The following is a 24,397-nucleotide window of genomic DNA, read 5'->3' as shown; positions in this document are numbered from 1 at the left end:
ATCGAAAAGGTCAACCATAGGGAGGTATATTTTTGTTTCCTTTTGTCCTTTTATGTTATATATTTATGCCTTTTGGGGTTTAAATCCCATGTCATTGGATAAGTTCTATGAGTTCTGGGAGGTGGGGATTGTAAATTTCTTTGCTTTGGTACAATTTGGATTTGAGTGTCGTACTTTTTCATGTTTTTCTTATCTTTTTTATGTTAATCTGGGCCAGTTTTGTGCTTTGATCTGGATTTGGCACCAGGCTTGGCATTTTTTTTGTTTCTTCTTTTCCTCTTTTTGGTACTTAGTCTGTTTGGTTTTCTTTTGTGGATGCATTCATTTTACAGCAAGCGAATGCATTTGATTATGACTTTTCATTTCGCTTTTGATAATTAAGGCCTTTTGGTCATCGATAATTTAACTACGAAATGGCTAATTGATCCGTGCCAAAATTTTTCCCTTAGGGTAATCTCATTTCCTTGTTTTTTTTCCTGGCATAAAAAAGGGTCAATAGAAGTTCTTTAAGAAACCTGACAGCCTCTGTTTCTGAAGTTGATTCTTTTATATACCTTTCTTGACCCTTTGGCTAAGATCAAGTGCAGTGAAGTTGGTTTCTGACTTTCTCTCAACTCCAATGATGAACCATCGGCCTTGTCATTGACCAGCCCCATAAATTTATTTTTATTTGAAGTTTTTAATGTATTTCTTGAAATTAAGAGTGTTATAGAAAAGATTATGTATCAGTCCTAATAGACTTCTACTATAATTCCCTTGTTTTGATAGAGAATATCTTCCTGCTGTACTCAGCTCAATGGTAAAACCATGTAAATTTTATGAGTATGTTTTATGCAGAATACCTTTGTCATGCACTCTGCTTGATTGACTTAATGCCCTTGCTATTGTTTGGGTGCTTTTGGGTTAGAATCTGTTTGATTGCATGTCGTTTTTTGATTCGATACCCTTATCTTATTCATATCTTTCTCTAATATAGTTTTTCATTGGTGTTTAGTGTGTTAAGCAGCTTTGTCCCTTCAATTCTTTTATTAATTAACAAAAAAACCGTGCACGTATAATTTAGCTTGGTTTCTGACGAAAGGCAATATCTTTGAATATAAGGCCTATCATGGACCCCATCAAAGTAGGATACTTATACGGAGCTTTTGATAAGAAATTGAGTGTTTGAATATATGAGGATTCTCTTCTTTCCTTTCTATAAGTGAAGTTTCTTCTCGTAACAGTTTCCTTTAAGAGCAAAAGTTTGTTTAACTGATTCAGTTTTCTCTCCCCACAAGCCTGATCATTGTTCCACTATAATAGTACTTGTAACATAACTTGTTTTCTATGTTGGCTGATTCTCCTGCTTCATTTATCTTGGCAGCGTTCTTGTATAGCAAGGCAGACTGTAAATCCTGAAACCTTCTCATTTCTTGATTCTGATTCTGCCTTAATCTCAGCGCGTCCTGAACCCGATTTCTTTGGAGCAAGATACTATCGCCATGTTCGACATCCTTCTCCAGAGGGGCTTGCTGAGGTATGTCTATAATTTTGTGGGCTTTTATACAAATTTCAAGATAATTTCTGGAATCAAACATTGGATATATGGAAAAGTGTTTCTGATTATGGGTTTTTAAAGATTCAATTTTGGCATGTAAAGTGCACAGCTTTTCATTCTGCAACAATATAATATACAAGGATTCTCACTAGCAAAATGAACACTGTTTTCAACCGATTCCTCATGGTCTTCATAGAAAATGCTTTTAGCTCCTTGTAATTCTGATTGTTTGAGATTCTCTTCTTTTCAAGAAATTTAAACATATATTTCTTTTCCTTATTTCTTTATGAGTTTAGCTTTTTTGTTGTCTTAGGGGGAAAATATGGTCATCATGTGACCGGTTAAACTCAGTTTCCATTTTTCTTTTTTTAAAGTTTATTGCTCTTTGGAAAGAAATGAAAATGGGATGGTTAAGGCTTTTTTCTGGTAGTAATGTTGACCATTCATACATGACCCATTGACACTTAAAACAGAACAATTTGTTTGGTCATTTTTAGTGGTGATCCCTGATGCAATAACTGAAATTTTGGCTTATCTTCAAGGGAGGAGAGTTGGCGTATGACTTGCTTTATTGGATATTTTAATCAAAACTTTTCTTTTGAAACTTAAACTCAGTTGACTATTACTTTCTGTACATGATTTAAGTTTTGCCTGTGAATATGAATTTCATTTTCGAGAAGTTGATTGTAAAAGAAACATCAAATAATATCAGAAGTATGACAACATTCATTTGATCGTGTATTGTGTGAAATAAGCTCAAGAGTGAATTCACACAAAAGTGACTTGATTGGAATCAAGGTTGTTGTAATGTCATTTTAAAGTCACATGAAACAAATTGGGGGTAAACCAGGCAATCATTTTTGAAGCTATTATTATATCTGTGGTGTAGTAATAGCAACTTATTAATTATTCAGAGCCAGTTGTTCCTATGGAATTTAAGATGCTTGGCTGAAATTTATGTATTAAAAAAATTCAGAGATTGTACTCTGTAGAAATACACAGTACAAGGTATACGTTTTCCATAAATGGAGTATGATGTTATGTAGGGCAACTACAAATGAATGCAAATACACCTCTAAAGAAGAGAGATTTTTATGTATTGACATTTTAATATCTCATAAGCAAAAAAAAAAAAAAGTGGTTCAGCATGTGAGTATTGGTGAACCAGAAATTCTGATTACATGATGCTATGAATTATGGATTAAGGTTACTACGGTCTCTTGGTTTGAGAGCATTCAAAAAACCCTGAATGTTCATTTGGAATTTATGGGATATCATCTCTTGCATGTACTCAACAAACTTGAGGAAAAGCTTCATATTATGCATGATTAAGCTCAGGCAGGATCTATTTTTAATTTGCATTCCCAAATTTTTGGTGGCGGCTGGTGCAGATAATGATGCTACAGAACAACTTGCTAATGGGGGGAAGATTAGATTCACATGATCGATTCAGTGACTGGAGGCTTGATATTGACAGCATGTCTTATGAGGTATTTTGTCTTTATCCTCTTTAAGTTGTATGCTTACTTCAAATAAATAAATAAATAAAGCTTGGTTATTTGGTTCAATAGATTCTTATTCAACTCTTGGTTCAGTCTAAAACTAACAATCCTTGTTCAAACTGTTGTGAAACAGCAATTGCTGGAGCTTGGTGATAAAATCGGTTACGTTAACACTGGGTTGAAAGAAGATGAGATAAGCAGATGCCTCAGAAAAATTAAGGGCTCAATCATGAATGAATTGCCACCAAACTTACACATGCATGTGGATAAGAAGTGCAGCATCTGTCAGGTGAGTTTTTGATGAAATTGTCTTCTTGTTACTCCCATTCCCTTTCAATCGTGATTCTCATTAGTATCCTTTGAATATAGGAGGAGTATGAAGCAGATGAAGAGATGGGGAAGCTATATTGTGGACATAGCTTTCACATTCAATGTATAAAGCAGTGGCTTGTGCAGAAAAATACTTGCCCTGTCTGTAAGACTGAGGCAGCAGCTCGATGCTAGCAGTCATGGATTCAATTTAACCCTCTTTGTCTGTGTATAGATTTTGCTCCAAATACAAAAAAGCAAGGATTCAATTTTTTATTTTTATGGGTTTTTCCTTTGGAAATGTGTGAAGAAGCCTCAGAGGGTTCAACTTGTGTTTGCTTCAGAAAATGAAGGGGGATTGCTGTTATTTGGCAGAATCAAGTCAATGGGGTTGCGGGAATTGTTGCTCTCTTCTTAAAATCAATTTATTATTTGTGATTGTGTTGCTATACTTTGATATAAATGCTACTTTGATTTTGGTAAGTGCTGTGTTCTGATATAGTAAGTTCATTCCCAAAGAAATGTATCAATGATAATCAACTTGTCAAGTATATACTTGTGGGTTGTGCTATGCATTCCAAGCATACAGATTGCGATTCTCCCCAAGCCGCCTATCCTGCCTTAGTCAAAGACTGCGTCTGCACAGTGACAGGCATCTTCTATACTTTTGCTTGGTGAAGGATTATTTGAAGAAAGATAAACAGCTTATTTAATTGATAATTAGAAACTTGGGTGCATTGTATAATTGCAAGGATTATTGAAGCAAAACTCAAGTTCTTCGCCTTCGCCCTGGCTTATATTGTCATTACTAGGGATGTGCATGGGTCGGTTTCGGGTCGGTTTCGACACAAAATCGATCAAAAATTTTTGAGATATAACCGATCGAACTGCAATGATATAAAGTCGGTTTCGGTCGGTTTGTTTTAGAAGTCGATTTCCGTTAGTTTCGGTCGAGGGGGAGGGAATTAGGGAATCTGGACTTGAGGGGGGGGTGGGGGGGCACGAGGGGGAATCAGGAATTAGGACTCGTGGGAGGGGGGCAGGGGGGAATCGGGATTCGAGACTCGTGGGAAGGGGGTCGGGGGAATCGGTAGGAGTGGGAGGGGGCCGGGGACTCGTGGGAAGGGGGTCGGGGGAATCGGTAGGAGTGGGAAGGGGGCCGGGGGATCAAGTCGGGTCCGTCGGGGGATCAACACAACAATTCAGGATCGAGTCGGGGGGAAATAATAGGGGGCGGGCCATGGGTAGCCGGGGTAGCCGGCGGGGGTAGCTGGGGTGTCGGGGGGGCTCGGTTTTTTCGATCGGTTCGAAGGGAAAGGATTCCCTCCGACGACCGAGCCGATCAGCCGACGAGGCTGATCGGCACAACCGACGGTTGCGGTCGGTTGGACGGTTCCAACCGACCGTTGCCCACTCCTAGTCATTACAAAGCATAATCTCTAAAGCAATTTTCCAACTATTCAAAAAAAATTTAAATAATTTTTTGTTTTTTTATTACATTTAATTGAGATTTTATATTTTTATTTGAATCAAATAGATCTATAAAATCAACTATTGTTAATTAAAATGTCATTTATCATTTTATGTCATATGATGTACTTATGTATCATAATTAATGATAATTTAATAACATTGTCACGTGATATTTTATCACGTGATATAAAAAATGATAAATAATATTTTATGTAACGATAATTATGTCCACCATCATTCATAAAAGTTTATTTGATCCAAATAAAAATACAAAAACTTGTTAAGCGGATAAATAAAAATTTATTTAAATTTTCTTAAATAATTAAAAAAAATTTAAAATATTATGTCAATACATGAATGCATTTTAGACATTATAGATGCAGGACTCGTGTGAATGGAATATTGTAAAATTTATGATAAGGCATAGCAAATCATCCGATAATGTAAAAATCAAATAAGTAAGTATCTACTAGCAAGTGAAATGATCTTTGATGGAAAAATGTAGGATTCGATGAAAATGCTGAATATTATTAAGTTGAGAGTGGCATGGTGGGTCAAAGTCTAAATGGCCTTTCGACAACGTCGTTGCTGATATTGCTACTACTCCCTTTTTTGGCTTCCACTCTTACCTCAAAGAAAAGGTTAAGAGCATGGTCTCTTGGGAATGTCCACCAGTAGGTTGGTTCAAATTTAATACCGATGGGGCTGCTAGAGGATGTCCAGGCCATCTTGGTATTGGAGGAGTTTTAAGAGATAACAAAGGGGCTGTGAAGATGACCTTTTCGAAGAAAGCAGGTTGGAGAGATGCTAATCTTGCCGAAATCCTTGCACTGAGAGAGGTTCTGGTTCTGTTTACTGCCTCCTCATGGATGAACTCTGCTGGTATTATCATTAAATCTGACTTCAAGAATGTGGTCTTATGGAGGACACACGCTGAGAAAACCCCATGGAAGTTACGACAACTCATCCTTCAAACTGTTTCCCTTAAAAACAGAGTTGCTGGCTGGAAGATAAAACACACACCAAGATCAGGTAATGTGGTCGCTGATAACCTTGCCAAATCAGGGATTGATAGAGCCCACAATCTGCTCTGTGTGTACCCATAACTGCTAAAGTGATTGAGCATGCTTTTGACTATGTTGAATTCAGTTTACTGCTAAGTTGTGGGTGCATATCCTTTATGCATGATAAGGCCTATCAGCTTTATTGAGTTGTTCTGCTTGTGTTTGGATTTGTAAGAGAGAGAAACATCCAAAATGGTCATATTTCTCACTCTTGCTCTCCTTTCGCCCTTTCTGACTGTTTGAGAGTGACTGTAATTTTTTGAATCTGACTAATGTCAATATTTTGTAGTTGTATAGTATTTTAACTTCAGCTGGCTTTTTTATATGCCAAGCTTCAGGAAGGGTACCTGGACCAAGTTTCCCTAGCTAGGTCCCCTCCTTTTTGTGTATATAGGGGATTTCACTCAGCTTTAATGAAAATGACTTTAATCTTAAAAAAAAAAAAAAGTATCTACTAGCAAGAAGGAGAATATTATGAAATTAGGACTAATTCACAAATTCTATGGTTGAATCAACTCATCTGAACTCGTTTGACAGCATAAATACAACCTCATTAAATGAGATACATGCTTCATGCTGAGCAATCTTGAATTTTGTTCTCCATATTAAAAGGATAAAAGAAAAACAAAATACATCTAAAATATTTACCTTAAGATCAAATGTTTTATGGGTGTTCAAAATTTCTGAAGGTTATCCATGTACAAATTTTGTTTATATCATGTAACTATTCTACTTTGTCTACATGTCTTTACACATGTACAGACTCGAATACAACAATATATACACATACATGATGTTGATCCTATACCTCTTTTACGTATGTAATTGATCCGGACTTTTAAGGAGAAGACTCCCTTGAAGATTCTTTGTATCAGGCCCTTTCCAGAAAAAGAAAATTGATGAACTAATGAAAGTTAAATGCAGGTAAAGAAAACTAGTTGCGAGGAATTCAAGCCTCATCATGACGGTTGAGAAATTCTATTATACATGGATACACCAGATCTGTGGCCTGCATCAAAGGAAGTGTAAACATTTAGGAGAAGCTATCATTCTACCTAAATCGGAAATGAATTCCACTGGTTAAGTTGCATTAACTATAGAGTAGTAAAATTATCAACTTCATACCAGTCGGCCACCGACTATATCATAGTGAGCATAATGTGGACCACCTGGTTCGCCAAAAACTTTGTAAGTAACCAATGGCTCAGGAATGACCTTCACAGTTTCTGCTCCATTGATATTACAAACTAAATAAGAAAAAGAAGAAAAGCTAAACAATAAATTAGACCCAATGTAGGAGGGTTGTATGAATTGACATCATACCATATACTGCTTCAGGTGGACAGATTAGATCTTGGTCTCCAGCAATTGCTAAGATAGGGACATTGCTTTTACCAAGATGATCCTTGTAGAAGAAAGTCCCACTCCTGTCTCGCAATCCACCCTCCTGAAAGGCTGTTGCTAGCTGCAAAAGAAGCTTAGCAGGCACTGTCTCTGCATATTATGCAGTCACTGTGCTTCACAAAATGGTCCAAAAATATAACAATAACTTCAACAAAAGCATTGACAAAGCCTAAACCGTGCCAGGGGTCAAAGGGAGATTAGAAAGACCATTTGAAATCACTCTGCAATTTATCAAGTATGTATGCATCAACAAGAAAGACAGCAAAGAGCAACTTCACAAGGTCAAAGGGGAAAAACAACTAAGAAATCAGAAAAAAATTAGGGAACTAGGATCTACCACAAACACATGAACATAACAGCAGATGCATCTGCTGCGAAGTTGTGCCTTCTGATTCTTTCTATAACTAATTACAACTAAAACCAACTGTAGCACCAATTTGACTCATATAACAGACCCGATGTAATAGGAAAACGCTTGTTCTTTTGTTGTGTACTTTTAAAGCATTTTGAAGCATCCATATAAAACGACACCTTAAAGCATCAGTGCAGAGGTCATTCTTACAATTGCAGGTAAAGCAATTATGCATTATAATGAATAGCAGAAGGTGAAGCACTTTTACTTACCAAAGTTTTCCATAACCAGCTTTTCAAACAACTTTGGATGCATCATGTCTGAGGCAGAAATTTGAGGATTCAACCAGGACAGGATGTAGGGAGGACGAGTTGCAAAAGGATAGGCTGCAGCAATCAATGGCCCAATTGGAATGACAGGAATATTGAGGACCTGTGCAGGGTCTGCCTGCTCACCACAGGGAAATAACATCAATTTATTGTCATTATCTGTATATATCAAGTCATCACAGTGAAACAAGGAAAAGCTTGTAAGCAATTCGCTTTAGCAACACTTGCCAGGGGTAAAAGCAGTTTGAGTGATGATTTAGAAGACATATAATCCAAGGAAGATGCCAAAGTAGTGACTGATGCCAATCCAGAATCCCTCCCTTCAAAACCTTATGAAAATAACACATTTTAGCACTCCAATATTTATTGTTCAAGGAACAATGTATGTCAAAGCAAAATGAAAAGCACCCAGATCTAACTGCTACTATAAAAAAATGCTTCACAATATAATCAGAATTGAGTAGCGACATTGCATGATTTTGAAATTGTGACTGTGTAAGCAATTTATTTTGATATTGCTTATAAATGTCTACAATCCATTATCCTGCAAGCCTAACACCAAACTACCCCCTGAACTGAAGAGAAATTAAAAGAAAAATCAAGCATATTCATTAAAGCACCAAACCTTAATGAGAGAAGAAGGGGATTGAACGAGTATTACAAATAAAATCAGCATTTTGTAGCCCTACACAGAATCAATTTCGTTTGTTCCTTTTTAAAGTGTCACAATTATTTTGCAGGAGAATAAAGAAGGAACCATTCATTAAGACACTAAATAAATGCTAATAGAAATTAATTACAAGTCTGAGACATGATTGATGGTAATCATTTGCATAGATCTAAGTAAGCCAGGTAAAGGAGTTCTTCACAAAGATGACAAGGAACCAGAACATCTATATCTAACAAGCCTACAGCATCTATAAGCCCTCTACACACTGCCTCTAAGAAATTGACTCTCCCCATAAAGGACTACAGTTCATCAAAAGATTTCATCTCTATCATGGTTGACATGCTTTAGCCATCCCCTTTAACTAAAACTCCAACAGTTTGAATCTTACATGAGCCTCACCGAGGCAAAATCAACAAATTCAAGCATCAGATCTATATTGAACAAGCCAAGAGCTTTTCTATGAGTTTAACCAATATTGCCAGTAACTAGATCAACATAAGTTGTGCACAAAGTTTGCCATTCTTTTATCTAAAAATAAATTCAGTGTTAAAATGTTAACTTGTCTAAGAAGTCAATATAAAACCTCTCACAAGTCTAATTCAGCTGGTGCTTTGCTCCCAAGAAAATGAAATTCAAATTGATCTTAGGAAGTGAAATCGAGATCCAGTAGGAGATTACAGCTTCAAATTTACTAAACAAATTCTAATCACAAAGAAATAGAGAAATTAAATAAGCAAGTTGAATATTAAAAATTGAAACAAATATCAACAGTAAACTATTTTTCAATAGAAAAGGTAGTTGCCAACGAAATTGTCTATGAATTAATAGCTTTCTGCAAACATGGGTCATAAAGGTAGATGACACATGCAAGTTTGGTACAGAATCTTACAACATCGTGATAGCATTGCATATAGCAAGATACCCCCCATTGAATGACCAACTGCAAGCAACTTGCCATCCTTTGGTTTGCTCCTAGTCTTTATGTATTGCATCTAAGAAGAAAATTTTATTACAATAATACTTAAGTTAGTTGCTATTAGTTGCCAACTGGTGTATATGTAAGATTATAGGGGGATAATACTACAGAACTTCTTAGATGAAAGACTTTTATACTAAAGGAATGGCACCTCACCGCAGCAGGGACATCTTCTTCCAGGTAGTGATCAAAGTCCCAATCATACTTCACAATCAGATCAAGTTGTTTCTGCACATCTTTTAGTGCTGTAGAAACACGATCTTGCATATAGAAAATCCGTGCTGCAGGTGATCTTTGACCTGCTTCAATTATATTTACAAGCTTTTGGATAAAATCACTAATTTGATCAGTAAAAGCAAAGCTTTTTTCTGTTTCTGAAAAACCTGAAAAGCTTCTTTTCATTGAAAAACTCTTATAAGCTGTGTTAGCAAGAGTACCATATTTTCCATCCTTCACATAAAAATCTTTCCTCTGAGACATAGCATTGAAAGGGTCTTTCACTTGTCCAAAGTCTACTCCTTGCGCACTCAAGCCAGCACCTCTGAGTTCGAGAATCCACGTATCATATCCTTGTCCAGACATGAAGCGTGCAAACGAGGACTGAACCGTAATATACATCATCAATAGACTCAAAAACGAGAACCCAGGAAAGCTAAACGCCTAGAAACTACAGTCTAATGGAAGAAACTACAGCATAAAAAACAAGCATAAACCCAAAAAGTCATAAGCTACAATTCGCAATGCAATGACAGAATGGATGAATACCGAGAAGGACTAGAAGCTTAAAAATTAGTCATAAGAACAAACCCATAAAAGGTAGAAGCCACGAAATTACAATCCAAAGACAGCCAGAATCAAACATTCACAAAAGCTAGATGCTCAAAAACTGTAATCCGATGACAGAAACAAGAACAAACCCTTAAAGGGTAGAATCCTATAAATAACAAATTATCGCCGAAACAAGTATTAACACACAAAGGTAGAAGTTTAAAAATAAAAATCCAATGACACAAACAATTAAAAACCCAGAAAAGGTGGAAGCTTACAAATTATAATCCAGGAAAAAAAAAAAACCCGAAAAAGCGAGAAGCTTAATTGCCTACAATCCAATGAGAGAAACAAGAACAAACCCATAGAAGGAAGAAGCTTTAGGAATCGTAATCCCAAAAAAGAAGGCATCTTGTGATCTTCTAAAGCAGTTGCATGCAATTCAGAAGAACGCGAAGAGAAAGAAAGCTAACCTCAGGGGAGAGATCATAACCAATAGCATTGGTCCCAACGCCTGACAAAAGCATCAACGGATGATTCCTCGACGGCGCCTCCGGAGAAGGAAGGTACCGCCACAGAGCCACCCTCCATTCCGATTTCTCTACTTCCACGTAGTGAAGCTCGTCAGCTGTACAGATATTTGGCCCCTTCTTTTCATTCGTTTTCTCTACATTTCTCTTGAATGCAGCTTTCGTCACAGGCGACCATCCTCGAATCCTGGTCAGGCGACGAAATGAAAATGGAAATCGGGGTGTCGGGTCGGAGCGAGAAGGATTAAAGGAAAAGAAAGTGGCAGCGACGCGAAAGTCCGACTGGAATTGCGCAAGTACCATTTTCTGTTTGTTTTATTGAATTCTTCTTTTGATTCTCTCTTTCTTTTCGAATGTTTGCGGGAAAAGTGGCTACTACGGCTATTTATGGCGGTTCCACTTTGCATGTGACAATTTAAAGTCAAACCGGTTGCTTTGCTGTTCTCGAACTTATCTAATACAAATATCCATCAAGAAATGATTTATCCCATCTGCCAACAACTTAAAGAGAAAACTTTCCTGTCAGTTGCTTTTGTTTTTGGCAAATACAAGAAATTTTCCTTTCCTTCATTTTTGTTTAGGCAATTTTGTGGGATTTTCAGTTGACAGATGTAAACACTTCTTCTCTTGCAAGTCACGCATGTATTCATTGACTGATATCTTGGTGGAGGCCAAGGCTTTCATGGATTTTTTTTCTACTTGGTTAGGTAAATACGTATAAGCCTCAGCTTCGTTTATGGTTCATAAAAGAGACGGTTGACCCTTTGCTTGCTCAGAACGGCCATTTTAATCTTGAAAATGACAGTTGCTTGGGCCGACTGAGTTAGCCTCATACGTACTATCATTTTCCTTCTGAATTCTCTTCAGTCCAATTTAGCACCATCTGAATCTGCTTCCTGGCTCCAATGCCAATCATTCATGTTAAAACCATATGCTGCTGCTTACCAGCCAGCTTCCCTGTCTAGATTTTAATGTTATATTTTATAAAGAAAGGATCAAATTACAATCAGGTTATTTTATATTTTTCCAACTTTCTGTTCAATTATTGTTTTACTAAACTATTTGCTAGATTTAATAATCTAGTCATGCTCATTATGTAGGATAATTTTCAAATAAATATAATTTATATCACATTGATGGAGCATAGTAAAAGATTTTATAATATATAATTAACGGCTAAAAGTTATATCAGTTTGTTTTTGTGGGTGCAGTGTCAAATGCTCAATGCCCATGAATCCTTTGCTATGTAGGCATTTAGCACAGGCCTAAATGCCATGTGTGACCCCCTTCACCATTTTCAGGCAACAGGATTTAGATGAAAATTCATTCATAAACACAACTATATGAAGTAAGTTGTCAATGTTCCCCAGTATAAAATCAACGTAGGTAAGAGTAGCCAAATCACAGATATCAAACAGAATCTCATTTTATTTGCATACAAAGAAATGAGGTAACAACCCTGGTGGAGTCAAACCACTTGCCCTTGGTTAAATAGTTGGAGTGGTTGGGACTCAAATCTGTTCGAGTTTTAGCTCTCTTAACATCTCTTTTCACATTGTAGCAAAGAATCAAAACAAAATTGTGTTCAACTATAAATTCTAGCTATCCAGTCAGTTCTTTCTTCCTGATCTAACTACTAATGATGAGCGGAAATCCACCATAAGGACAACTCATACATGGGGTAAGGCTTAAAAGAGAGAGTAATCCTATGATCCTCACAAAACACTCCTGCAGAATTCTGTGGACTTGGTTTTATATTACAATTAAGCTATTTGAGAAAAATATTGATTGATATCCATGAACAAAAACAATTGTCCCACAAGAACAACGAACATGGGTTCTTGAGCAGGAAAAATTATTAGTCATCAACTTCATTACTGTTTCTCCACTGCTGATAAGTTAACTAGCGAAAGGATGCGCTTTGCAATCTCTGCAGAAGCATCGAGCTTTGCAGCTCTAAGAGCCCTCTCAGACATCTCTGCCAGCAGGTTCTCATCCCCTGTCACAATGGCCAGACATGAAATAGAAGATAAAAAAAAAAAATTCAAGCAGGTGCTTTTTTAAGGGCAAAACAGGGTGTATTATGTATTGACTCTTCTGTAATAAAAAGACAAAATCACCGTGATGATATAAAATGCATGCAACAAGTTTATGACTTTTTATTGCATGTACTGACAAACAGGCGTGATGCCATTCATAACCAATATAACTGATCTTGTGACTGTATAAAAGGACCAGCTCAGTATCACAAATTTTATCAGTTAAATGAAAAGGGTTTAGCGTAACCAAGTAAACAAAAACTACTACATAATATAGAGAAGTAAAGGATATAAGTGCTTCAAGAGAATTAATGTCTTTAAACGTTTTCAACTTAGATAGTGGAAATGGCAGGACAGTACAATGGCCTGCCAAATAGAATTCATCACTTGAGCTACTCACTCTTCTCTTCTACTATTTAATTTCTCCTTGCAAACTATTCATTTTAAGCTAACTAATCTTCTGAAACAGATGTAATGTTGTGGAATCCAAAAGATTTCACCGTAGATCCATCTCATTGATGAATAACAGCAGAAGATTTCCTGAGGAACTTTACACAGAAAAATTCTAGTTATTTTCAAACAATTGATAGTCCACAATGCTTTAGCTTTATACTTTTTTTTTTTGTTCAATCAAATGTGAAAAACACTAGCTTTAATTAGTTAACTCTACTCAACTAAACAAACTTTCAATCCCAGACTTCTCTGGGGTTAGTTATGTGAATCCATTTTCTCCATTCTGCCTGATTGAAGCCACAATCTGAGTATATTAAGGTACCAAAATTTGTCACCTAGAATAGAAATTTTAGTCAAAAGTACAACACTTTGCATGTTTAGACTTCCTAATTTCTAATGCACCTCCATCATATAATTCTTTCTAGAATGTCAAGAATCGATCATCTACATATATGTAAAAAGGACTTTGAGTGTTCCAATCATAACACTTACATGACATGAAATATCTCCTAAACATCGGGCAATTAGGAAAATTCAGTAATCAAAATTACCATCCTCATGACATTTGATTGTCAGATTCCCAATTTCAAATCATAATACTTATCACAAATACAAGCAATGGCTGTAATATACCTAATATTTCTGATATAGCAGTCCCAAGGGTTGTTGAATCAAGTTCATCCTCAGTTATAACCCTTGAACCTGCTACGTCTGCCATTAGAGAAGCATTTCTGAATTGATGTCCTTCTGCAACATTTGGTGATGGTATCTACAGCATCAAAGAGGCAAATAAGGAGTAGAGAACTAGGAAACAAATAAAAACTAGGAAAAAGGTAGCATTATGGCTACGCTCACAAGCAGAATGGCTTAATTAATTGTAAACCAATCTTTTGGCACAAAATCAACGAACAATGTCACAACAAAAAAGAAAAAAAAAAACATCGATGTAATGTGAAACATTGCCTCAGCCTACATGAGGATTTGATGCTTATATTAGAAGGATCCCAACAAATAGCAATGTTACTACCGGACAAGCTAGAGGACAAAACTAATACACATCAATCCACAAATATGCAGTAGAGATTTTGATTTGGAACTCACACAGGATATCTTTGCATGTGTTACCAATTAGAAAAAATTAATCCAAAATCAACATCCGTCATGCATGATATCTATTGATAGATTATGCACAGTTTGTCGGTGTCTACACAAGGCACATGCAGTGGCTCCAAAGAGCTAGTTTTATTGACCATTTATTTTCTCACATTCCGTATTGGGCATAATCTAATCACTCTCAAGAATTAGTGCCAGTTAAAATATTCGGATCTTATACAGGGACGTGTATCATCAACAATTTTATTAAAACTTCTGGATTATGAAAAATTTTTCAAAGTTGTGATTTCAGAACCTTGAAAAACAAAACATCCCATATATTCTAAATGCACAAGAGTACTGGTTTAAATATTATTCAGGAAAAAATAATTGCAAATACCATCAGTGCCTCATAAGATCATCATTACTACATAATATTATCATGGTTTCCATGACCTTTGATTTCCTTGTAACAAAATTCAGAGATATCTTATAGCATCATGGTTGAGTAAATTTCCACAAGGATAAATCTTCTTATTAAGTTACCTTCATCTCACGTTCCTCACATAAATGTTTAAAGCAGTCATCACTGCAACAGGAAGCAGAAAATATTTGCCAAGTCTTTTATCATTTGTAATAATCATTCTTCAGGCTACAACATGTATTCTGCTACAACTTTCATTCATTCAAATATTATTAGAGGATGGCAAAATGTTCAAGAGTATCCTCTACCAAATATTTGGTATAATATGTTATCTGAAGAGATAATCATCTGTCTAGAGATGTCAAATAGCAGTTAAACCATCCTAGCGAGCATGTTAGATAAGTAAAATAGCTCTAGTTAGCTCATTCATGGTTTTGACATTATTAGAAACTGATGTTAAAGAAACAAGTGAAAAAAGAAGATAAAAAGGGTGATGGTCTCCAATCTACCAATATAGAAGGCTTCCCAGTAGCCAAGATCTCAGAACAAGTCATTGCACCAGCTCGAGAAACAATGAGGTCGGCTGCTGCATATGCCAATTCCATTGAATGCAAGAACCTTCATAATTTCAGAGATACATCAGATTTGAGGAAACTAAAAAATTAGCACTTCGGTGAGCACAGTATTATATTAAAAATCTGAGCGCCATTGAGTAACGACAACCCAGACAAGATTAGCAACAATAAGCTCATCACATTTCGAGCCAGACTTCTAGAACAATGACCGGTATTTGAAAGCAGGGGTCTGGGATAGAACTGCCAATTGAGATGATGGATGCCAGTAATACAATTATAGAACTGTTATCTGGATCAAACTAACAATGAGGAACAAAAGCCCAATAAGTAAATAGACAGTGTGCAACAACATTTGACATTTTTTAAATAAAAAAATTAATTAAATTGGATGGGTTCAACCACTCTACAAGAGAAATTTGCCTTTTGGTGAGGACATCATATGTTAAAAAGAGCTTATTAATTCTTTCCAATTCCGGCAACATATTGCAGAGCCTATAGAGAGGATAATGAGGTATTGTCTGCATCAGCACAGCCATGTGCAAGTTGACTTTCAAGACAATATAAAGTTATCATTACATGGAAAAAAATGATAGCAGATCAAAAGTTATATTCCAGCAGCCGAGCAGGCTTAAGATCAACTGAGAAGCATCACAACCTTACAAGGGCAAATAAAATAAACATGCACCTTGACCTGGATATACAGACGTGGAATCTAATGCATGATTTACTAAAAGCCCGAGGCTGTTACGTATTTGTCCTTCTCTTCAATGTGAAGATATGTATGTGTGTCTACCACACTTACATATCTTTGTGACTCATAAAGTAGCAGATATTTCTCCTCATTGTCTTCTCAACATCATCCTTGTAGCCAATTTTCCTTGATTATTAGCAATAACAAGGTTACAATAAATGCAGTTCCTAAAGAATTCAAAACTTCTGTGTGCTGTAAAGGCATCATTTCTTCAAAAACGTTACACATTATTCTTCCCTTTTAGTGTACGACATGTTTAAATTGTGAAATAACCAGCAAAGGAGGCAGAAGAGAATGAAGTCGTATAATCATTTCTGCTCTAAACAACGCAAAAAAACACAGTACTAGAGGGATACTAGTCTCACGTCTTAAATTAATCAAACAAAATATATTAATCATTTGACATAACTAAAGAAGAGACAAATACGGAACAAATATGTTAAATCCTACAGTCACAAACACAGGGCAACTTACGGTGTCAAAAGCAGCTGCCGATGGTTCCTAACCAAGCTCTCCATTTCATTAAACGACTCGACCCCTGTTTGCCATATAATGAACCAATTCTTATGTTCCAACAGCAACTGAGAGTACACATTCAACAAAGCAATGTTAACAGCATTAGCTCCTAAAGACCCTCCAAGAACCAAAATCACTTTGACCTCCTCTGAAAAGCCCTCCATTTTCGCCAATTCGGGAAAAAAATGCAACCTTGACACTGCCTTCGAAGCCAAACCTTTCAAAGACAACCTCACAGGATTCCCACAGACAACACACTTTTCTTTTCTTGGGAAACACTCAACCGTTGAATTGAACGCAACAAACACCAAATCAGCAAAGAAAGAAAGAACCCAATTTGCGATACCCGGAACAGAGTTCTGTTCTTGGATCACAAGCTTCGTCTTTTGTAGCAAAGCAGCTAAACAGACAGGAAAAGAAACATACCCACCAGTTCCAATAACTATATGAGGTTCAAATTTTGACAAAAGGGTGTAGCTTTTGATAATGGATTTGATCAGACGGTAAGGGAGGAGGAGGTTCCGGGGAGACGAAAAAGGCCTAGCTAATTGGACGGCTGGGATAGATTCGAACTCAAAATGAGCTGACGGAATAGCTGTGCTTTCCATGCTGTCGGGGCAGCCTAAGAAGAGGACTTTGCAGGTTGGGTTGACGAGTTTGAGCTCATCTGCTATAGCTACAGCTGGGTAGATATGTCCTCCAGTGCCACCGGCTGCAAATGCCACGTGGAGGCTCTCCGGGGCCTTGCTGACGGTGCTGCTGCTGCTAGCGGTTTGATCATTTCTAGATTGATTTATGGAGAGGCAGCAGCTGATGCTAAAAGACCTGCAAAAAAGAGAGAATTTTCAGAGAGTTTAGCTAAGGGAAATTTGTAGGTATGCATAAAAGAGTTTAGTTTACCCGGGTTTTGAAGGTAGAGAAGAGGAGGAGGGATATAATGGTAAATAAGGAGGTTTGGGCGGGGGAGAGAGGAGAAAGTGGGTCTTGGCAGCCATTTTCAAAGCATTTGTTTTTCAGCTGCTCAGGTTTCAAATTGCTTTGAGAGAGATGCAAAACCTTTACTTCTTCGCACTCTTTTCTCCTTTTTTGGATTTTTCTGTTTGAAGAACTGAGAGAGTTTTGAAGGACAGATGACGGGCCTCAAACAGCTAAGGGAGAAGGGAAGTTAGCAGACGGTTCCCTGGTCGGTTGGGCGGCCTTTATGTTACTTTTGAAAGCTGCTGATTTGGACACCCTTTGCTGTACTTGCTCTTTCTTTTCTATTTTTCACAGAAAGAAAACTTTCGACGAAAGACAGAGGGCTCAAATATAGGGATGGGATTAACTTAAAATGTATCAGAAGGTTCACAACTTTTTCAATTATTGGATCAAAGGTTTCTGTGCGTGAGATGGTAAGGAGTTGATAACAGAATACTGTAGGGGCATTTTAAAAAATAACTTTAAGATAATTTTAAAAATAATCTCTTTTATAATTTTAATTATTTTTAATCGAGTTGGATAAAAATATTCTTAATGAAATTATACGCTATGATATTATACAATATGTACAGAAATATGTTACACGTCATGGTTAGATTGCTACACGTTATGTACAAAAACGTGTGGCACGCCATGGTCAGGTTGTTACACGTCATGTACAAAAATATGTGACACGTTATGGTTAGGTTGTTACACGTCATGTTAAAAAAAATACTATTGTTACACTGCATGTACTAAAATATGTTATACACAATGATGAAAAAAGATTGTTACACGTCATATTCAAAAACATTTTATTACATTTTAATGCTTAAACTGTTATTGTTACTTATAAATTAAAACTTCAAATCCTCTCAACTCTCTTTATTTTTTTTATTTTTTTGATAATTTGATACCGATTAAAGCATTTTTAACATGTTTTTATAAATCAAAATATAAATTTTTTATCTAAAATACCTATTTTGATTAAAAATAAAAAAAAATTATTAAAAATCAAGATTTATAAATTTTAAAATTTTAAATTTATTGATGTCTAGATCCCGAATTAATCTAATTAAAAGCTACTTCAAATATCTGTGATCATTTCTATTGTTTAATTTTATCCAAAATACTTAAAAATCAAATTCTTCAAATAATCATCTACTCAAGTACATCAAAATCATCGTTTGGTGTCTTCAAAGTGTTGAAAAGATAAATCTGAAGGCGTGAGAGAGAAATCGAAAGCATAGTAAACGAATGCCAAAAGAGAAATCGATAAAATTAAAAAGAGTGGGATGTTGAGAGGGAAATAAGAAGTTTGGGAGAAATTCTGATGAATGATTTAATTTATTTGAAATAATTTTAAGGGTATTTTTGTCAAGTCATAACTAAATATAACTAAAAATATTTAAATTTATTTTGATGATTATTTTTTAAAATGCCCTTATTAAGAAAGGTTATTCTTCATAATTTTTTTAATATTATAAATAAAATAAATAATAAATAATAAATAACTTTCTTCAACCAAGTTGAGTGCATACGTTTGCTTTTTATGACCAAATTTTTTTTGCTTTAGTCGTAATCATTAAGCACTTGAAATTAAAAAACAGAAGACAATTCCGTTGCGGAAAATAATATGGCTTAATAATTGGAACAAGGAAAGCCAAAAAATCATGAAGAAATAGAACAAACCAAGGTGCACGATCCACATTGAATGAATCATAAATCTGCTTACCATTTCGTGCCTTATTGACAGTAATAGAAGGGACAGTGGCTGATCCACTTTGCGAAAAATAGGCATGCCAGCTGCAAGCAGTAGATATTACTGCCATGGTAGTATTGTTTGCCTGGCCAATATTTTTCAACTCATTTGTATGATCCCATTTCGAGCACTACATATTTCTGGAGAAATCTTTTGTTCTCAGAATTAGACTCTGCTTAGGAAAAAGATAAAAACAAAGGCAAAACGTGACAAAAACTTTGCATCAGAAGACTAAACGTTCCCAGGTATGCCCAGAAATAAAATATACTAAAACAACCGGCTCAACAGGATCTTACACCAAAGTTTGTTTTCTAGTGTTGCAAAGCAATACTGATAGATTCCCTAGAATGCACGTTGAATATGCAGAAGTCAACACTTCATATGCTGGTAATATGACAAAAGACTGTTCCTGCACATTCTCTCATCGCCATGGGCACTATAAAGAAACTGACGTCAGCCTGTTAGATTTGCAAGCCAGTAGCAACTTCATTCTCAATGAGCTGTTGAGTGATGATCAAACAGCTGCTGCTTTTCCTGTATGATCTCTAGGGTACAAGTTCTTGCTGCGTTTTAGTTGGGCACAAGATTGTCATCTCATCGGATTTCTCAGTTTTGTACAACAGTACAATGACAAGTCCCCTTCTCTCTGGCCTCTGAATGTGCTCTCCACATCTAATCCACATGGGCTTGCAACTAGCACAAGCTCTGATTCTCGACTCCTTATAAGAGAAATGGAGTAAACATCTGCGTGCCTAGAAATATACATCCAATTTTAAACTCACACCTGAAAGCAAGTAGGGCTTTCTATCATCTGAAATATTGCATTGCAGCTCTTTGGACTGGAAGTCTGTAAGTGCATTCATTTTATTAGGACATTTATGCTTGCATGATTTGTTCTTTCTATGCAACTGGTAGAACCTCTAAGTTTCAAATTCCATATAAAAGGAATGCATATGAGATAAGCAATTGACTCAAAGCCCCTTCAAAATAATTGAGCAATCAAGGCAAATCAGGACTTCTTAATTATTATGTTACACCATGCTATAACATTTTATTTTACAGGAGAAAGGTAGCCAGATGAAAAAGAAGAAGAACGATAGTCAATATCTTATTGTGAATTACATACTAAAACATTAGTTGTGCTATAACAATTATTGAAAGAGAAAAATCAAGGTACAACCACCATATTAAGTCCATTCAAAATTGTCTGTTTTCGCTGCCCTATCACCTTATAGTGGCTGTGATATTCTGATTTGCTGATTGCTACTGTCTGTTGGCTGCTGCAGTGAAGCATCTGCCAATGCAGCTGCTGCAGCAGCTTGAGTCATGGTTTGATACTGTGGAGGCAGTGGAGGAGCTTGATGCTGAGCATAGTACATTTGATCTTGTGAAGGATTTGGATACTCATAACCATAATTGGTAGTAGCAGCAGGAGTAACAGCAACGGATTGTTGTGGATGCTGCATTTGGGAGAAGCCAACATATGGTTGCTGAACTTGAACCAGTTGAGGAGTTGATGGCACAGCTGTTCTGTACACAGTTGCTGCCATTTCAGGTTTAGCAAGGGTAGCTGTATTTGTAGGGTACATGGGAGGCGTGGCCTCTTTGTAAGCAGTGGTGGCAGCAACAATTGAAGGAGCCGGAGGTGTCAATGGGCGGCTTGGGGTGACAATGCCAGCGTCAGTTATGTTGGATTTCAGAGTCATGACACCAGTGCTAGATTGCATGGACATGTATGGTTGTGGTTGTGTTATTTGTGTAACAGGCATTACATACACTGCAGGGTACTGCTGATCGGCTGGATGATGAAGCTGATGCTGCTGCGATGGTGTAGCATACACCGGATAGTAAGATGACATTGGCACTGGAGCAGGAGATGTGGTAGGGTGGGGGATGTAATGCATGCTGGCTTGCATGAATTGTTGCTGTGCTTGTTGCTGCTGTGGATCCAATTGTGGAGCTAAAGCATAGGCATCTTGAAGCTGATGAATTTGGATTTGGGAGTTTGGAATGGAAGTATCAGCATTTGTATTGGGGCTAACAGCAGCTCTGCTATCTCTGGATGCAATATGAGCTTGATCTTGATAATACATGGGTTTTGAGAGAGAATTTGCCGAGGCAATGCTACTATCACTGCATGTTTTGGTTCAGAACAAAGGCAAGAATAAGGAAAGACCATCTTCAGGACTAGGTTATTCTTTCTAGAAGTTGAAAATCAAGAAAATGAATAATAGTCCTATAACATGCTTGAAAATAATACCAAATAAAATCTATTATGAGCACATATTTCTCCTCAGTTTGGACTAAAAGCAGTCAGCTTACTAATCTTCAGAGAAGAAATGTAACAATCTACTTAGATTAAGGCATTTTTGTAAATGAAAGTACAATTTGTTTATTTCTGTGATGATACTGACTTCAATGAAACAAAAGGAGAGAAGAAAATAAAAGTTAAAATCCAGGGAAAAGAAATTATAGTAATTAGGAAAACACCTTGCAACTGAATCAGGGGAAGGCAAATTATAAGCGCCACAAGCTTTCTGTTGTACTGGCTGCAATGGTAATGGAGGTTTGCGAAAACCAATAGGCACCCCTTGATCGGATCTCTCATCATCAGACAAAATCCGATTCAAGTTGTCACTAGAACCCCCTGCAGAAGTGATCATAGCAGTCGCAACAGCCACAGGGTGCGGGGGCAGAGCAGACACCGCAGCCCCATAACCATCATCTTGCTTATGAATATTAGTAGCAAAACTTATCTGAGCAAACTGCTCTTCTATGCCAGCCCTCTGGTCCTGCACTTTAGCCCCACCATCCTGATCAACTCGAACCCGAATAGGTGGTAAGTTGGACATTGAAGGTGAAGAAGGAGGTGAACCAAAAGATGAAGTTTTCTCCACCTTAGGCGAATCAGGCAATGAACATTGCACCTCATGACGAACTGCATTATTTCTTTTCACTTGCTTGGTCTGTTCCGCTGCTACTTCTTGTGCCTCCAACTCACCATCAAGGTTCAACAAGGTCTCCATGGCAGCAGAATCAGAGTCCCCTCTAGGAATCAACCCCGAACCATTAAGAGCATCAACGAACCATGTTTCAGACTTGGCATCATTTAGCAGTGGACCCATGGAGGCTACAGTGTCAGGCTTGTTAAGGAAAAGAAATAAACGGATTCGAGAGGAGGTTGCAGAAGAAGCTGATGATGCCGTTAGACGGTCATATTCTTCGATCATGTTTTCAAGATCCTCATCTGTGGCAACTGATACAAGAGAGTCAAGATCTTCATTTGGGAGCTGGTACTTCAACGTAAAGTGTCGGCCATTGAGAAGAGCGCGTGAGAGGCGGGTGCAAAAGGCTGCGAGGGAGCAATGGCGATCAACCGCAACAAGACGAGTCTCACCACCGACGTAGCAAAGGGTTTTGTCATGCGGACGGGGTATTATGTGACCACCAAAGCTACACATTAGGCGGAGCCTTGCGCCAGGGACAGCTGGGAGAGGGTCATCATAGGTGTTCTCAGTGCGGGGGCGTGGGGAGGACTCAACGGAGTCAGGGTTGCTAAGAGGCACGCTGGTGGCTGCGGCAGCGGTGGGGGCAGTGGGTAGAGGTGGTGGATCCATCGGAGGAGGCGTTTCTTGCTTTGGGGTAGAGGTTTGTTGTGAGGTGGACGGAGGATGCACAAGCACGAAGGGGCTAACCAGAGCCGGTGGTTTTATAGTTAATTGTTTCATTTCTTCTTAAAACTTTGATGACTAGGATTTGACACAAGAACTAGTGGTATTATAGTATTATTTCAATGTTCAATCAAATTGCAAAACTTACACGTAAAAATGGAAGTTTTGCTACTCGTATTAGCTTTAATTTTTACCAGTGAAAGGCAGAACTGGCATTGCTAGCTGTAGATTGGGTGGGCATGGGATGGAATCCTCGACAAGTTAGCCATGCATCTGGACTGTGATGGGAAATGGACTCGATCACATGCAGATTTATAGAATTTTGTGCGTTATCATAACAGCTGCTTTGATCCTTATTTTTCAATAGTAATATTCAACGTCCAAGTAAGAGAAACTAACTTCACAACAACGCCAAGTTATGAAAGATTTCACTACCAATAAGTTTGGGTTTGCACTTTGCTTTCTTTCCTACAGATACGAGGAGGCTGTAATAACTATACGAAACCCAATAGGGCAACTGTGGGCCATTTAGGGTATGTTTTTCATTTGATTAATTCTAATTTTTGGGTTTTTATTTGTTCTTGAGGAGATAATATATGAATGAGATTAACTAAACACAACATAGAGATTAGTATATTTTTGAATTTGTCATTTTTGGCCTTGATGGCTCCTTTGTGCTTGTTGTTTGAAGCCAGTTAGGAGCTAATATTTTATGCCATAACAAATAAAATATGGGATGGAACTCTTGCTTCAAGTAATTTTTTTATATCAAAGTCACATGTTGGGTTGTACAATTCATAGTTAGTTTCAAAATAATAATATTTCCCCTATCTCATAATCTAATGAAGACAATGTAAAGTTCGATGATCGGGGATGAAAGCTTGTGACAAGATTCAAGTAATTACAGATATAATTGGCCAAAGTCGAGATTTGATCATTTTAGTTTTGAGTTTTTTTATCATTTTAGGTTAAGATCTATGTTAGGTTTAGATCGATGCTTTACTTTTGAATTCATTACAATTACAGCAAATTAGATCGATACCTTTTTAAATTCATTATGATAAGTTCAAATTAATCGGATCCTAAGTAATTGTTTCAGATTTAAGTCAATTATTACCATACTTTACTTTGTAAGTCAAATGTGATTTGGTTTTAAATGTGAGTTTTTAACAACTTAAACTTGGATCGAGTCAAATTTCGAATGAATCTGGTGAATTAATTAGGTTTCCATCAAAGTTTTACC

The 24,397-nt window shown here is 36.9% G+C and overlaps 5 protein-coding genes across 8 annotated transcripts; 2 read left to right on the top strand and 3 right to left on the bottom strand.

Moving 5' to 3' along the window:
* Positions 1 to 1,363: 1,363 nt before the first annotated feature.
* LOC110422816 (E3 ubiquitin-protein ligase MBR1) lies at positions 1,364 to 3,831 on the top strand. Its single transcript, XM_021436830.2, has 4 exons — positions 1,364 to 1,516; positions 2,929 to 3,027; positions 3,173 to 3,328; positions 3,409 to 3,831. The coding sequence occupies exons 2-4, from the start codon at positions 2,932 to 2,934 to the stop codon at positions 3,541 to 3,543; spliced, it is 387 nt and encodes a 128-aa protein (XP_021292505.2). The 5' UTR covers positions 1,364 to 1,516; positions 2,929 to 2,931; the 3' UTR covers positions 3,544 to 3,831.
* A 1,640-nt stretch (positions 3,832 to 5,471) lies between these two features.
* On the top strand, positions 5,472 to 5,927 carry LOC149526809 (uncharacterized). Its single transcript, XM_089784614.1, has one exon. It carries the CDS (start codon positions 5,472 to 5,474, stop codon positions 5,925 to 5,927), a length of 456 nt encoding a protein of 151 aa, XP_089640740.1.
* A 572-nt stretch (positions 5,928 to 6,499) lies between these two features.
* On the bottom strand, positions 6,500 to 11,598 carry LOC110422672 (alpha/beta hydrolase family protein). Of its 3 annotated transcripts, none has more exons than XM_089784601.1 (9): positions 10,858 to 11,590; positions 10,054 to 10,216; positions 9,773 to 9,918; positions 9,530 to 9,632; positions 8,195 to 8,299; positions 7,914 to 8,084; positions 7,209 to 7,379; positions 7,011 to 7,111; positions 6,500 to 6,894 (listed from the first exon to the last, which is right to left on the bottom strand). In XM_089784601.1, the coding sequence occupies exons 1-9, from the start codon at positions 11,215 to 11,217 to the stop codon at positions 6,835 to 6,837; spliced, it is 1,380 nt and encodes a 459-aa protein (XP_089640727.1). In that variant the 5' UTR covers positions 11,218 to 11,590; the 3' UTR covers positions 6,500 to 6,834. The 3 variants fall into 3 exon arrangements, with proteins under 3 accessions (XP_089640727.1, XP_089640728.1, XP_089640726.1); XM_089784602.1 differs by having other exon boundaries at positions 9,773 to 9,915; positions 10,858 to 11,589; XM_089784600.1 differs by having other exon boundaries at positions 9,773 to 10,216; positions 10,858 to 11,598.
* A 722-nt stretch (positions 11,599 to 12,320) lies between these two features.
* Positions 12,321 to 18,069, bottom strand: LOC110422671 (UDP-Glycosyltransferase superfamily protein). Of its 2 annotated transcripts, none has more exons than XM_021436678.2 (5): positions 17,665 to 18,069; positions 16,723 to 17,589; positions 15,432 to 15,540; positions 14,040 to 14,175; positions 12,321 to 12,913 (listed from the first exon to the last, which is right to left on the bottom strand). In XM_021436678.2, exons 1-5 carry the CDS (start codon positions 17,757 to 17,759, stop codon positions 12,789 to 12,791), a joined length of 1,332 nt encoding a protein of 443 aa, XP_021292353.1. In that variant the 5' UTR covers positions 17,760 to 18,069; the 3' UTR covers positions 12,321 to 12,788. The 2 variants fall into 2 exon arrangements, with proteins under 2 accessions (XP_021292353.1, XP_089640754.1); XM_089784628.1 differs by having other exon boundaries at positions 17,821 to 18,067.
* Positions 18,070 to 20,712: 2,643 nt separating this feature from the next.
* On the bottom strand, positions 20,713 to 23,211 carry LOC110422851 (Octicosapeptide/Phox/Bem1p family protein). The gene is made up of 2 exons (XM_021436866.1): positions 21,974 to 23,211; positions 20,713 to 21,616 (listed from the first exon to the last, which is right to left on the bottom strand). The coding sequence occupies exons 1-2, from the start codon at positions 23,209 to 23,211 to the stop codon at positions 20,713 to 20,715; spliced, it is 2,142 nt and encodes a 713-aa protein (XP_021292541.1).
* Between the last annotated feature and the right edge of the window lie 1,186 nt (positions 23,212 to 24,397).

Source organism: Theobroma umbraticum, unplaced genomic scaffold, assembly GCF_002168275.2.
Source record: "Theobroma umbraticum cultivar Fairchild unplaced genomic scaffold, ASM216827v3 scaffold_146.0, whole genome shotgun sequence".
Classification (NCBI taxonomy): Eukaryota; Viridiplantae; Streptophyta; class Magnoliopsida; order Malvales; family Malvaceae; genus Theobroma; species Theobroma umbraticum.
The sequence above is the reverse complement of the archived record's forward strand: the minus strand, read 5'-3'. Positions and strand labels throughout refer to the sequence as shown.